Consider the following 12,270-nt stretch of genomic DNA (forward strand, 5'->3'; position numbering starts at 1 on the left):
TTTTAGTCAAAAACGCTGCACATCTTCGTGACGCTAATATTATTATTATTGCGTTTCATCCGTAAAAACTTTACCCTCATGCGCCCAAAAAAGTTTCACTTCAATAAATAAAAACTAAAATATTTTGAGGACAGCGCTGACAATAAAATACGAATTTGCACACAAATAATAAAAACATTATAACTTTAAGAAGTGTTAAAAAAAGTTATCGATCTGACCATGGATGAAACGTGCCTTTACAACCAAGTACGGTATATCAACATTCCAATACCCAGTTACCGCTTGCCTTCAATAAATTCTTCTTAAAATCGTTAATCTTATCATAATATAGGGCTAGTTTCCAATTGGCATTAATATTTCTCTATATGGTCGGGTTTGTGGGACCTATATCAGTCAATATGGTTTACATAACGAATTTATTGCCTGAGCAAAGCGCTCTCAATTCAATAAAGCTCAACGAATATATCTAAGTGACGTTAATTGTAATGTTACCTGTTTACCTTCATTACTATTTCATACTCTAGTATTATATTATAAACCCCACTATGGTGTTAAAACGTGACAAAACATAAAACTTTTTCAGTGAAATACGACTTTTAAGTTATGCAATATTGCAGCGACTTGAATACTGCAAAGTGTCACGCTTCTGCTGTCTCGCTATTCCTTGCTTTGAATGTAATATCAGCTTCGAGACGTCCCCTTTAAGAGTATATTAAAATTTTAAATGTAGGATCCTTCAACGCTTACTCAGACGGAGAGATGATATGGATATTGTTTTATTTAATACTAGCCGTTTCGCGCCCGCTTTGCTGGACGAATTAAAATAAATTTTATGTTTCATTATTTTATTTTTTTTTCATATTTTTATTATTCTTTATATATGATAAATTTTCATAAAAGTAAAACAGCAATAAAAAATGAAGGAACTTTGGAATTTAATCAATAAATAGCCATAAACCATCTAGGAAAAATTTCGCATCGAATGGTGGTAGTTTCATGTCGATACGATCGATCGATACGATCAGTGGTTTAGGCGTGATTGAGCCTCAAACGAAGACCATTTTCATTATATATATATATAGATAGAATATAGATAGATATCGTATACACTACGAAGTCATGAATTCTATTATTTGAATTCGCTATCACAGTCTCAGTTGAAAACGATCCGACCATACATATATATAAGCCCTAAGCAACCATGACAACAAATTACACATAACCTTAACCTGCACCTGTCATCACCAATTATAATATTTCCAAGTAACTTACAATTATTCAAATAAATTACCCTATCAATACTACACCAGTTTTTCCTAACTCGGAGTTCCACGGCTATCGGTGACGTGTCCAGTGATTAAAGGACGTAAGTACTACTAGTTATGATAAACACTGATAATCTCATTCTAGAGCAACGCCTCAAGTGCTCGCGCGTTTGTTTCGAGTTTGTTTTTTTTAAAATTGACAGTGACAGATCATTTGATTCGACAATTAAATCGGTGACGTTATTTTCGTTACGGAGAAGGTTTATCACAGATTAAAGTGAGCAATTTGTATGCACAAAATTGGAGACAGGTAGTTAAAATTAACAACACAGGTTTGTTGTGTAACGTTAGAAAATATAACGTTTCGATTCGTCGAAAACGCTTGTTAGTGTTGTGATCGGGTTTCTTAAGAAAGTGTTATGATTCAGTGTTTATGGAGATGCGCGAGCGCGTGTGCAATCGATTTTTAGTGTTTAGTGTTCGTTAGCAAGAGCAATGAGTGTTCCTAATTTGAGCGCCGACCAAATTACAGGTACTGTTTTAATACAATTTTTATACACCAATTGTGTTAATCAATCTTCAAAGTAATCCGTAATAAAGATCCCATTAGTCATTTTTAAGCACTGTCAAACATCTAAAATAACAAAACAAGATTTATTTTAGACACATTGAAGCTCGTTTTATTATGGTATACTTCTGTTTTTTATATGATAGGGCAAACGAGCCACTAAACAGCCACGGGTGCGTTGCCGGCGTTAATAAAACTCATACTCCTAAAAAAATCATACTCCTTGTATGATCCTCTTTGAAATTTAGATTTTTTTATAATTTATAATTAATTTAGTATAGAAGTATTTCTGCATCCGTGGCAAATTATTGAAGGACCATTTATAGGACATAGACCTGGAGACCCTGGGTATGATATCTGGTTTGTAAGATAGATAGATAGATAGATAGATAGATAGATAAGATACCTATTTGTTGATTAAGAAAAGTAAACAATAAAATCGTATCGTATCAGCCCATGCCCGTTATGGAATCAAACAGTACAAAAACTATTAAAATTGTAGAAATAGGACGCAGTACGTCTTTCTGTATTCTTATATTCGCTGTTAATAGATACTTCTGTTGACAAATAGTCAGTAGATAAATATATACCCACCTTGATTAAGTAGATCTCACAAATATGTACTTCATTGCACAAGATATTTTAATAGGTTTTTGAATAAAACAAATGACACAATTAGATTCGTTAAAAGCATTACTATCAGATTGATGTTGGACCACAGACGTCCAAAGGAAAGTAGATTGTGAAATTTGAATTTAAAATGCGCTTTGGTGAAAAATCGACTCAGATAGTTTAGTTTGACATACTGGACTGGCATTTTGATCTTTATGCACCCAAAATACAATTGTGATTTAGAACCACCTTGTAATGTAGTATAGTAAGAATAATTGCAAATAAAATGTTGCCTTACTTGTAATAATAATTAATAGAGCCTGTTTATTTCCAATCTTTACAAATGTTGAAGTACAGTTTAGATTTGTTATATTTTTTTTTTCTTGTTACTCTAAATCGTAACTTCCATCAGTTCCATTGATCGAAACCTCTGAACGGGTAAAGGCCGGATCCAACCTTTTCAAAATACAGTGGAATCTCTATAACTCGAACCTTGTTAAGTCGAAATCCTCAGTAAGTCCGCTGAACCTTTAAATACGCTACCGCTATTTAAACTTTGTAACTCGAACAAAATTATATTTCCCTACGAAGTATTGTTATACATATTTATATTCTATAACTCACTCAGGTTTTGATTTACACACGTGCAATGAATAAATACATTCATACATTTTTTTAGAGTACAGTTTACTTAATTAATATGTTATTCGTTTTAATATGTAAAAAATATATACTACAAAACTTAAGTTGAATTGTTGTTCAAATTTGACTCTACAAATGGAAAAATACACGTAGAAATCGTGCGAGTAAGTCGAAATTTCAGCAGTTAAATCATATCTCGAAGTTCTTTTTAAGTCGCCTTTTTTTGTAGTTCCCTTGTCCATTCGCTTCCTGCTAACGCTTATATATCTTCTTTCTATTTTTAGGGCGCCCTCTTCTCCTTCTCATTGGTCCTTTCCATAAAGTCCTCTCTTATCATACCTTGCTTTATTCCCCGCCCATTGCTACTTCTGTTTTATGTAAGAAATCTATAACTTTTAAGTTTTTTTTTCGCCTAACTTAAAATTAATTAATAATTTTATATACTTTAATCCTTAATCTTTTGTCACTTAAAACATACCATATCCAATGACTTTTCTAAATTACGTAGACATTAGTATACGTCAAACCACAATACTTGTGATCGACCGACACGTAACTTCTTTGGCCATTATTACATGACCCTTACAAATTGAACCTTAACAGATATATTCTATTATTGTAGACATTTTAAAGGATCATATTCACTGGTAGTGAATATTTATTAGACGTATTTAACTATTTAAGAATGGTTTTGCTGTTTGTTTTTGTTTGTCATTGCGTAACGGCGTGGAATTTTAATGATCGACCTCACGTCACTTTGGACAGGCTATTGAACCTTTTTACATGTGTGCTGTAAGAAAAAATATTTATTAGATAATTCAATGCCCTAGGGCATCAAATATCAAATATTATCAAATATGAAATAATATTTTCTTTTAAATATTGTAAGTTTTTCTAGACAAACATTTTACATGAACAACCGGTATTCACAAGCTAAGATTTCATTATATTTCATAGATACATAATGAATTAAAAAAATTAAAGCAAAAAGAAATCTTCTTCATGTTGTATTTGTGATTAAAACATAATGGTTTTGTTACAGAAATCGAAGCCGCCGAAGCTTGCAAATGGCTGCGAGCAGCTGGTTTCCCCCAATATGCGCAGATGTACGAAGGTAAGTGATTGCATAGATTAAAATCACCAGATGGGTCATGAATAGGTCACCTGGAATTTTGCAATGTCATAAAAAATCATTACAACTATTAGAAGAAATAGTTTTATACGTTCGATATTTAAATTTAGATTTATATTCCGTTGTTTTTGCAATTAGTCGTTTATAGAATAGTATAATATCATAGATTATAAACTATACATAGAATTCGCCGGCAGTTCATGTAATTCAAATTATGTGCATGCCTAAAAATGTTATGATATTAATGCTATCATATTATAAAACAGAATCCTTAATAAGCTACTAGAACTTAATTCAATTAATAATAAATAAATGTAATGTCTTATCATGTCAAATATATGTTAAACATTAGGTACAAAATTTTGGCCAATTTGAATAGTAAAAAATCCTTATTATTCATGCCAAACACTGACCTCTATCTCTTAAATCACCCTGACCGTTTGATCCGCTAACAAATGCATACAGCTGCGCGGGCCGCGCGAACCTGACCTGTCCCACGAATCTATTAATCATACTTACTGTGTTGTCTGCTGTACACAGAATGTTCAAATATATGAAGCTATAATATTCATGAGCTTACTTTTAAAATGTCAAAAAGGCTTGCCGTTCTCTAGCTATTTTCAAATTTAGAAACGCAGAGCTAATATGTGAAAATTTGATAGGAGGTGGACGAGAACAAAGATTATTAATTCTACCTGTCAAATGTAAATTTTTTTTTTCATACTTATATATAGCTCAATTACTATGTGTGAAATAATGCTTTAAAACAATTAAAGCAATACGAATTTTTTTAATACGAACTTTTTGTGGTTAATATTTTTTAAACATTCTGTATATAACGTTCAACTGTATCTAAGACCGTAGAGTACAGACGATCTAAACATAAATATAATAGTACGGAGCGTAGACTAACCCAAATCCTCTACAATTGACAGCCTGCGTAATTTTAAACTATTGATTGGATGGATGAGATTTATTATTAGACATCAATATGTCCTTTAAAACCTTTATCGTTTATAAATTACTTTATCATACATATATACAGTTTTAATTCATTTGAATATTTCTTTTTAACCTGTAACATGTAATTTTTATTGATAATTTCCGCTAAATAAATATGCCTTATGTAAATTTCTTGTTATTAATTTGTTACGTAGTTGAGTATTATATGATAGGGCAATAAAAGTTAATTACTTGTGGGCTGAACTATGCTTACGTAAGGTAGAAAATTATGGAAAACTTGGTCATGTGTGGCTGAATGAACCTTCGCTCTAATTTATTAACTAGATTAGTCTAATATAAACGTTGATAATTATGATATACCTATATCTATCAGTTCATTTAAATCGATGGAGCGTACTTCAAAAATTATAGAGGAATGGGATTTAAAAAAGGATTTACTCTATATTTCTGTAATAATTTTGTGAGACCAAAGTTACATTTGTGTCGATAAATATGTAAAATACTTACGATTTAATACGGAAATGACTCACTGATAAAAGATATCCACGAACTATTCAATAGTATATATTACTATTGTACACTGTGTTATCGTATATGACTTAATAGATAAGGTTCTACGCAATCTAATCCTTTAAAACTATCTACCGAAGTTTTAAGGTTTATTTCCATCAGTACGTTATGTGTGAGTATAATTCTTGTATTAGTAGTAAATTATACGCTACTCAAATAAAATCAAATATATTACCGACCAATCAAAATTTTTATTATACATACTCGTATTATAATACGAAATTATTATTATACATAGTCGTATTATAATACGAGTATGTATAATAATAATTTTGATTATATATAAAAATAATTTGTGATATGCTTCATTATTTACGTTTTTTGTCTTATAATCTCATAAAATATAAATACAAAATGTCATGTCCCTAACTTGATAAAGTGTGTGATGACAATATAAACTTTATTATATGTAAAAGGTTAGTTTAGGTAGGAAGTGAGTATAATAGGATAAGGATGCGCAGTCACTCTCTTTGTGTCACACATTCCTACATTCCTGTATCAATAAACAATTTTGTGAATTGGTAACCAAAGAGTGATACATGAACTTGGCTATGGTGAGTCTTTTATCAACCTCTTTTACTTCCTTTACATTCTGGAAAGAAAATAATTTACCTCATTATGACCAGGAACAAACTAAAAGTGCAAAGAAAAGTTATCATTAATGTAACACATACAAAAAGTGTGTTATCATAGCGTGTATCGTGTATCCCTTTTAAAAGCTTACAAATTTAAACCAATTCTTCTAGATTTTTTAAATAGCGCTGGGGACCCGGAAATTGTGTATTATTAATTATTTCTTTAAGATAATGTTATTTAACATTTTCTCGAACGGTGAAGGAAAACATCGTGAGGAAACCGACATGTCTTAGACCCAAAAAGTCGATGGCACACGCCGTCGACGTCAGGCACTAGAGGCTGATCACCTACTTGCCTATTAGGTAGATTTAAAAATGACCATGAAACAGATTCAGAAATCTGAGGCCAAGACCTAAAGAGGTTGTAGCGCCACTGATTTGTTTATTTTTTTATAATTATACATCAACCATAGACCGCGTATACCAATATAGGCTTCTAGTATAATATTAAATGTTTTGTTAACATTTTTATTAAAGAAATTCTCTCACGACTTTTGGCTAAAAAAATCAAAACCTAAATAAATAAAGTTTAAAAGGGATAAAAACAGGATTTAAGGATAAGAAAAGAAAGGCCTACAGATTTATCGTAATCTTTGATAAGATATATTGACTCATCACAGTCGACGTTCCTAAAGTTTTATTAGATCGTTTTGCATCTATTTTTTTTATTCAAAATATTAATATCAAACAAGATGAGAGATGTAAGATTTTTTTCTAAGCCAGCTGACGTTCTTTCGCTTAAAAGCAAGAAGAGAAGTTCCCATGAATCTCTGTCTCCATTGATTGATTAGCTACTGGGTGTACAGCCTATCAAAGAAAAGTGGTCTTAAAAACATCTACCTATACACAGTCCAATCCACGAAATCCATAAATGAAATAAAACAGTAAAGTATAAACTATAACACTTTGGTTATATGTAAAGATTTTACACTAATCTCAGAAACCGTTAGGACATTGTCACAGACTCTATTGTTTGACTAAAAACTTTAACTGCATTTGCATACTACTTAAGAACTATTTTATCTTTAGAACCATTTAAGAACGGTATTTAAATGTCATAACTTACCTTTGCCGCCACTGTTCAAACAAAAAGGGACAGTATTGTTTTCAAATGACGTAATTTACTTAACATTTTGTAACAAAAAAGGTTATAAAAAATGTAACGAAAGTGATCCTCATCATCATACAAAATATCATTTACGTCATGCCTTCTCCAAACAAAACATTAAGACAGATTAGAGTTATCGCTTACAGGTAAGCGGTTGTTTAAAATAATTTGCTTTTATTAAAAAAAACTTCAGCAGAAAAACAACGTTATTTAGTTTGGAGTTGAGGTCATAATCGATCAGCTAAATTTTCGCGCCAAAGTAAAAACAAAATAAAAACGTCACAGATTATAAAATGTATTTTGACGTACGAAAATAGATCGTAGAAAATGGTATTATAGATGTAGATTCTTTGAAAATGGAATAGCATTTACAACATGGCATGGGGTCTATTTGACAGGGAACGAAAACAGATATGTCAAATTTTTTATCTGTGCGATTAGTTCAGGTACAAACTGACAGCAGACAGTGTTAAATTGTGTGGCGGCGTAGGAGCACATTTTGTGGTTTCTAGTTGAGTTGTGTGTTGCGTTTAATAGTTCATTTCTGTGTTACAAAAAAGTGTTTGAAGTAATAATTATGGTAAGTCGCATGTTGGTGTGAAATTGTTTAAACTATTTATCTTGTTTAATGACTGCAGTTGTCATAGGTTCGTGATATGAAAAAGTTTTAACTACTTTATGAAATATGTAATACCAAATTATTGAACTCGTTTAATAAATAATTTGTATTCATATTCGATATATCTATATATATAAAAAGAAAATTGTGTTCGTTTGAGGCTCTTTCACGCTTAAACGACATGAAACTACCACCATTCGATGCAAAATTTTTCCTAGATGGTTTATGGCTATTTATTTTTTTAATTCCAACGTTCTTTCATTTTTTTATTTCTGTTTTACTTTTATGAAAATTTTTCCCGCTAATAAAAACAGAAGAGGCTTCCTAGAACCGCAAAACGTCAACATCTGTTAAAAACTCGATTTTCGAAATATTTCAATTTTCTTAGCGGGAAGTTAAAAAGAAGAATAATAAAAATATGAAAAAAAATAAAATAATGAAACATACAATTTATTTTAATTCGTCCAGCAAAGCGGGCTCGAAACGGCTAGTTATTTATATAGGGCTTTTTCATTCGTTAAAACCATTATGTATCGCATTATGCACAGTTAGAAAATAAATTTATTATTTTATATTTAAAAAATGCAAATGCAAAACTTCCGTAATTTTACAAAAGCATCGCCTTACTATATATTGTAAATACCTTTCCGGTTTTTTGGGTACTTTATAAGTCGATATTAAAAATTCTATTTCACAAAATATAATATGGCACTGGAGACCTACAACATCCTAAGCGCAACATCACAATATGGAAACTTTGTGGCAATATTCTCGTTGACTTTAATATTTAGTTACGGTTCGTTAAGTGCCCGATAAAATTCTCGAAATCAAAACTTAGTGACAAGCCCGTAGGAGTATTCCATAGTAAATGAGGCGCTTTGATACGTGCGTGTAATCGTGTTACGTGTGATGAATGTAGTTCATTAGTCCATTTTTTACTTTTTCTGTGTCCGTTTACCATTGAAAACATTGCTTATATTATAGTAGTTAGAATCTCGTATAAGTCCTTTGACTCAAAGGCGCAAAAAAGAAAAAAATATCACAGAAACAAACGGCATACATGTATTGGCCGAAAACGTTTTTAGAAATACAAACTTAGTTTGAACCAATAAAAAAACATTGAGAATGCTTGGGAAACTCGTTTATCAAGCGAAATAGTGTTATGAAACTTTTTACATAATCTTGTTATCAGGTAAAAATATGTACATGATAACGATACTACGTTTTTTAAAACTACACGTATAACTAAAATAATTCGTCTATAGAATTTCACAAAATCACTTTTTTACCCCAAACCAAATTAAAAAGACATTTCATTCAATTCAGTGTTTTAAAAAAAATATTCAAAAAAAAAACCTTGGCTTAGGTTGATTTAAAAATTCGTATTCTTAAAATATAAATGTTTCTTTTTACTTTCTGATTTTTAAGCTTATTATCATGTAAATGACTCCAAAGGCAAAGAAGCCGCAAACGAGCTTATTTACAAACAATTTTTTCCTAACTTCCTTTTTAACTGTATTAGAAATTTTTCCTACAACCGGGCTTTAGTCCATTACAGGAAAACCTTTTTGGAACCTTTTATCCATTTATATGTAAAAAATGTAAACATTATATAAATATTTCCATGAGTGTTAAAATATAAATATATCATTAATCCATAGCAATTTTCTAATTAAAACAAGAAATTTATGAAGGACTATATAAATGCAAGCAACTAATTAGTTTAGTATGAGGTTTGCATCGTATCTGTGTTAGGAGGGAAGTAGAGCGATCAATCTTTAGCACAGTACTTATTTGAATTGTACGCACATGTGCTGTATAACCTTGATCGTTTCGCGTTAACATCACCTTTGGTATAAGATCAAAGTGTACGCGATTTACATTATATTAATCGCACCTTTATATTCATGATCAAATATATAATTTATTTATATTGTAAGTTGTCACATCTCAATCAATTTGACGGCTCATTGGTCTAGTCCCCCTGACTGCGAATCCATGGGTCCCGGGTTCAATCCCCGGCTGAGACAAACATCGATGTGATGAGCATTTGGTGTTGTGCTTAGGTCTTGGGTGTTTAAATATGTATTTATATGTATATCTGTCTATATATGTATGTATATCCGTTGCCTAGTACCCATAACACAAGCTTCACCAGCTTAGCATGGGACTAGGTCAATTGGTGTGAATTGTCCTTAAAAAAAAAAAATTTATTCCCCATAAAAAACGCGGTACCTGAAATCTAATAAAATGTATGATTTTCTCCCAATAATTAGTTAAAATATTAGGCTCTCTTGTAACTTATTTCGACTACATTCTGCTTGTTGCATAGCTTCTTATTTGGACACGTCATAAAATGAGTAAACTAAACCCGCTTCCGCTCATCAATTGTAAACGTCAAATAACATTGTAAGAGTATATCATGACCTCAAGACCTCCTCATGTGGGTTCAATTGAATTGTGGAAGAATCAAATTGACGGTGCATTCGCAATGAACAGCATATTGATATTGTTCGAGTTGAATTATTGCAGGCTAACAATGTTGTATTAGTTACGGGTGTAGGTTAAATATGAATTATGGCCTTATAGAACTGGGTCCGTAATTCAGGAGATGAATATCAAAAGTTTTTTTTTATGGCTCTGGCACGATTTGTGCATTAGCCAGCGTCAAGTATAGGATTTTTTTTATAATTCTTGCTTGTCTTTAGAAATTCGACCGGGTCCTTCATGTTCGGTTTGGGCACTCGCCCGGTACCGCACAACCCTCCCAAAGGCCGAGAACAAATTTAAATTAAATTAAAACTTACCCTCGAACCCGGTACCCCTCACCTAGCTGCATATCAAAAGTTGTATATCTATTTTTCTAAAACAATTGAATGTGACAGTTTCTTAATTCCATTCAAACATTAAATGTATAGGGCTATGTAAATGAAATTATTATTTATATAGTTTGTTTGCATGTTTACGTGAGCAACCGAGGCCAAAATAATACCCATATAGGTCATTTTAATTAACGCACTGCCAGTAATAAAAAACCTTACAATTATAAGTTTAAAACGTAGATGTAAGATTACGATGTAATTGAATTACGTCAGAATGAATCATGGTTTCTAAGAATTTATTCTAAATACGTAGATATGAGATATCTATAATAGATATTAAACAGTCTTTTGTTTATCTGAAGTATTTGACAGGAGGCCTGTCAGATATTTGATGTTAACACCTTCAAGCGGTTTGTTCCCTTCACGATTTTATCTGAGTTCTACAATAATCTTCTTGTTAAAATCAATATCAGGTCCATTCTCAAGATAATATAATACAGAAAATATGAATATTTGACTACTTCATTAATCATTCATTCATTATTCAAAAGCAATCAAAATCATTCACTTGTTGAGTTAAAAAAAAACAAATAACGGCACACAGAGGGTATCCATTTATGAGTTAATCGAATGTTCGGCTCACTGCCTCCCAGCCAACCAGCCTTTGTGATATTCAATTGAGTACGAACCCTATACTACATAGATCTATAGGTTATAAATTCGTTATATTGTAAATTCGAAATTTAAATATTTTAATGAGAATCGTCGCTCCCATTTTGAAGGTTTTATAGATTAATTTATTATCTGTGACAAAATGGGTCTGTTAAATATTGGCATTTGTTTTTGTTTGACACTTTAGAAACAATAATTATTAAAAAAAAACGAAGAATCCTTTATTTATTATCTGCGTATTTTAAGGCGGTTTGCTGAATAACTTTAAGGTAAAGGGTTTTTTCATCGGCTAATTTCTTCCTTACTTAAGCAACAAATCTGTCGGTAATTCTTTGTACATACGCAAATATTAACCTTTAGGCTTAATAAATATTATATTTCGAATGACCCCTGAAAAGCCTGAATGAAGCAGTATATTGTTAGTTAATTTTAACCCGTGTTCGCTGAACCATATCGCACGGCCGAGAGCGTCCAAGCTTTCATCCTAAACGCTCAGGCAAATTGAGGGATTTGCAAAAATTATGTTTCGAATACGAAACAAAATGTTCAGTGTTTTTTTTTATTAGAACAGAGGTAAACGGGCAGGATGCTCATCTGGTGTTAAGTGATACCGCCGCCCATGGACACAATGCCAGAGGGCTCGTGAGTGTGTTGCCGGCCTT

The 12,270-nt window shown here is 31.5% G+C and overlaps 1 protein-coding gene across 6 annotated transcripts in view; it reads left to right on the forward strand.

The window, feature by feature from the left end:
• The window catches only part of LOC125051523 (rho GTPase-activating protein 7), a 205,243-nt gene that overhangs the window by 154,020 nt on the left and 38,953 nt on the right, over nucleotides 1–12,270 (forward strand). For 3 of the 6 annotated variants that reach the window (XM_047651895.1, XM_047651896.1, XM_047651897.1), the window contains exon 2: nucleotides 4,130–4,201. In XM_047651895.1, coding sequence (XP_047507851.1) covers nucleotides 4,130–4,201 — 72 coding nt within the window. Of the gene's footprint in view, nucleotides 1–1,689; nucleotides 1,798–4,129; nucleotides 4,202–7,963; nucleotides 8,076–12,270 lie in introns of those variants that run through there. The other 3 variants (XM_047651899.1, XM_047651900.1, XM_047651901.1) reach the window with 3 other exon arrangements.

The sequence above is a fragment of the Pieris napi genome, chromosome 8, assembly GCF_905475465.1.
Source record: "Pieris napi chromosome 8, ilPieNapi1.2, whole genome shotgun sequence".
In the NCBI taxonomy this organism is placed as follows: domain Eukaryota; kingdom Metazoa; phylum Arthropoda; class Insecta; order Lepidoptera; family Pieridae; genus Pieris; species Pieris napi.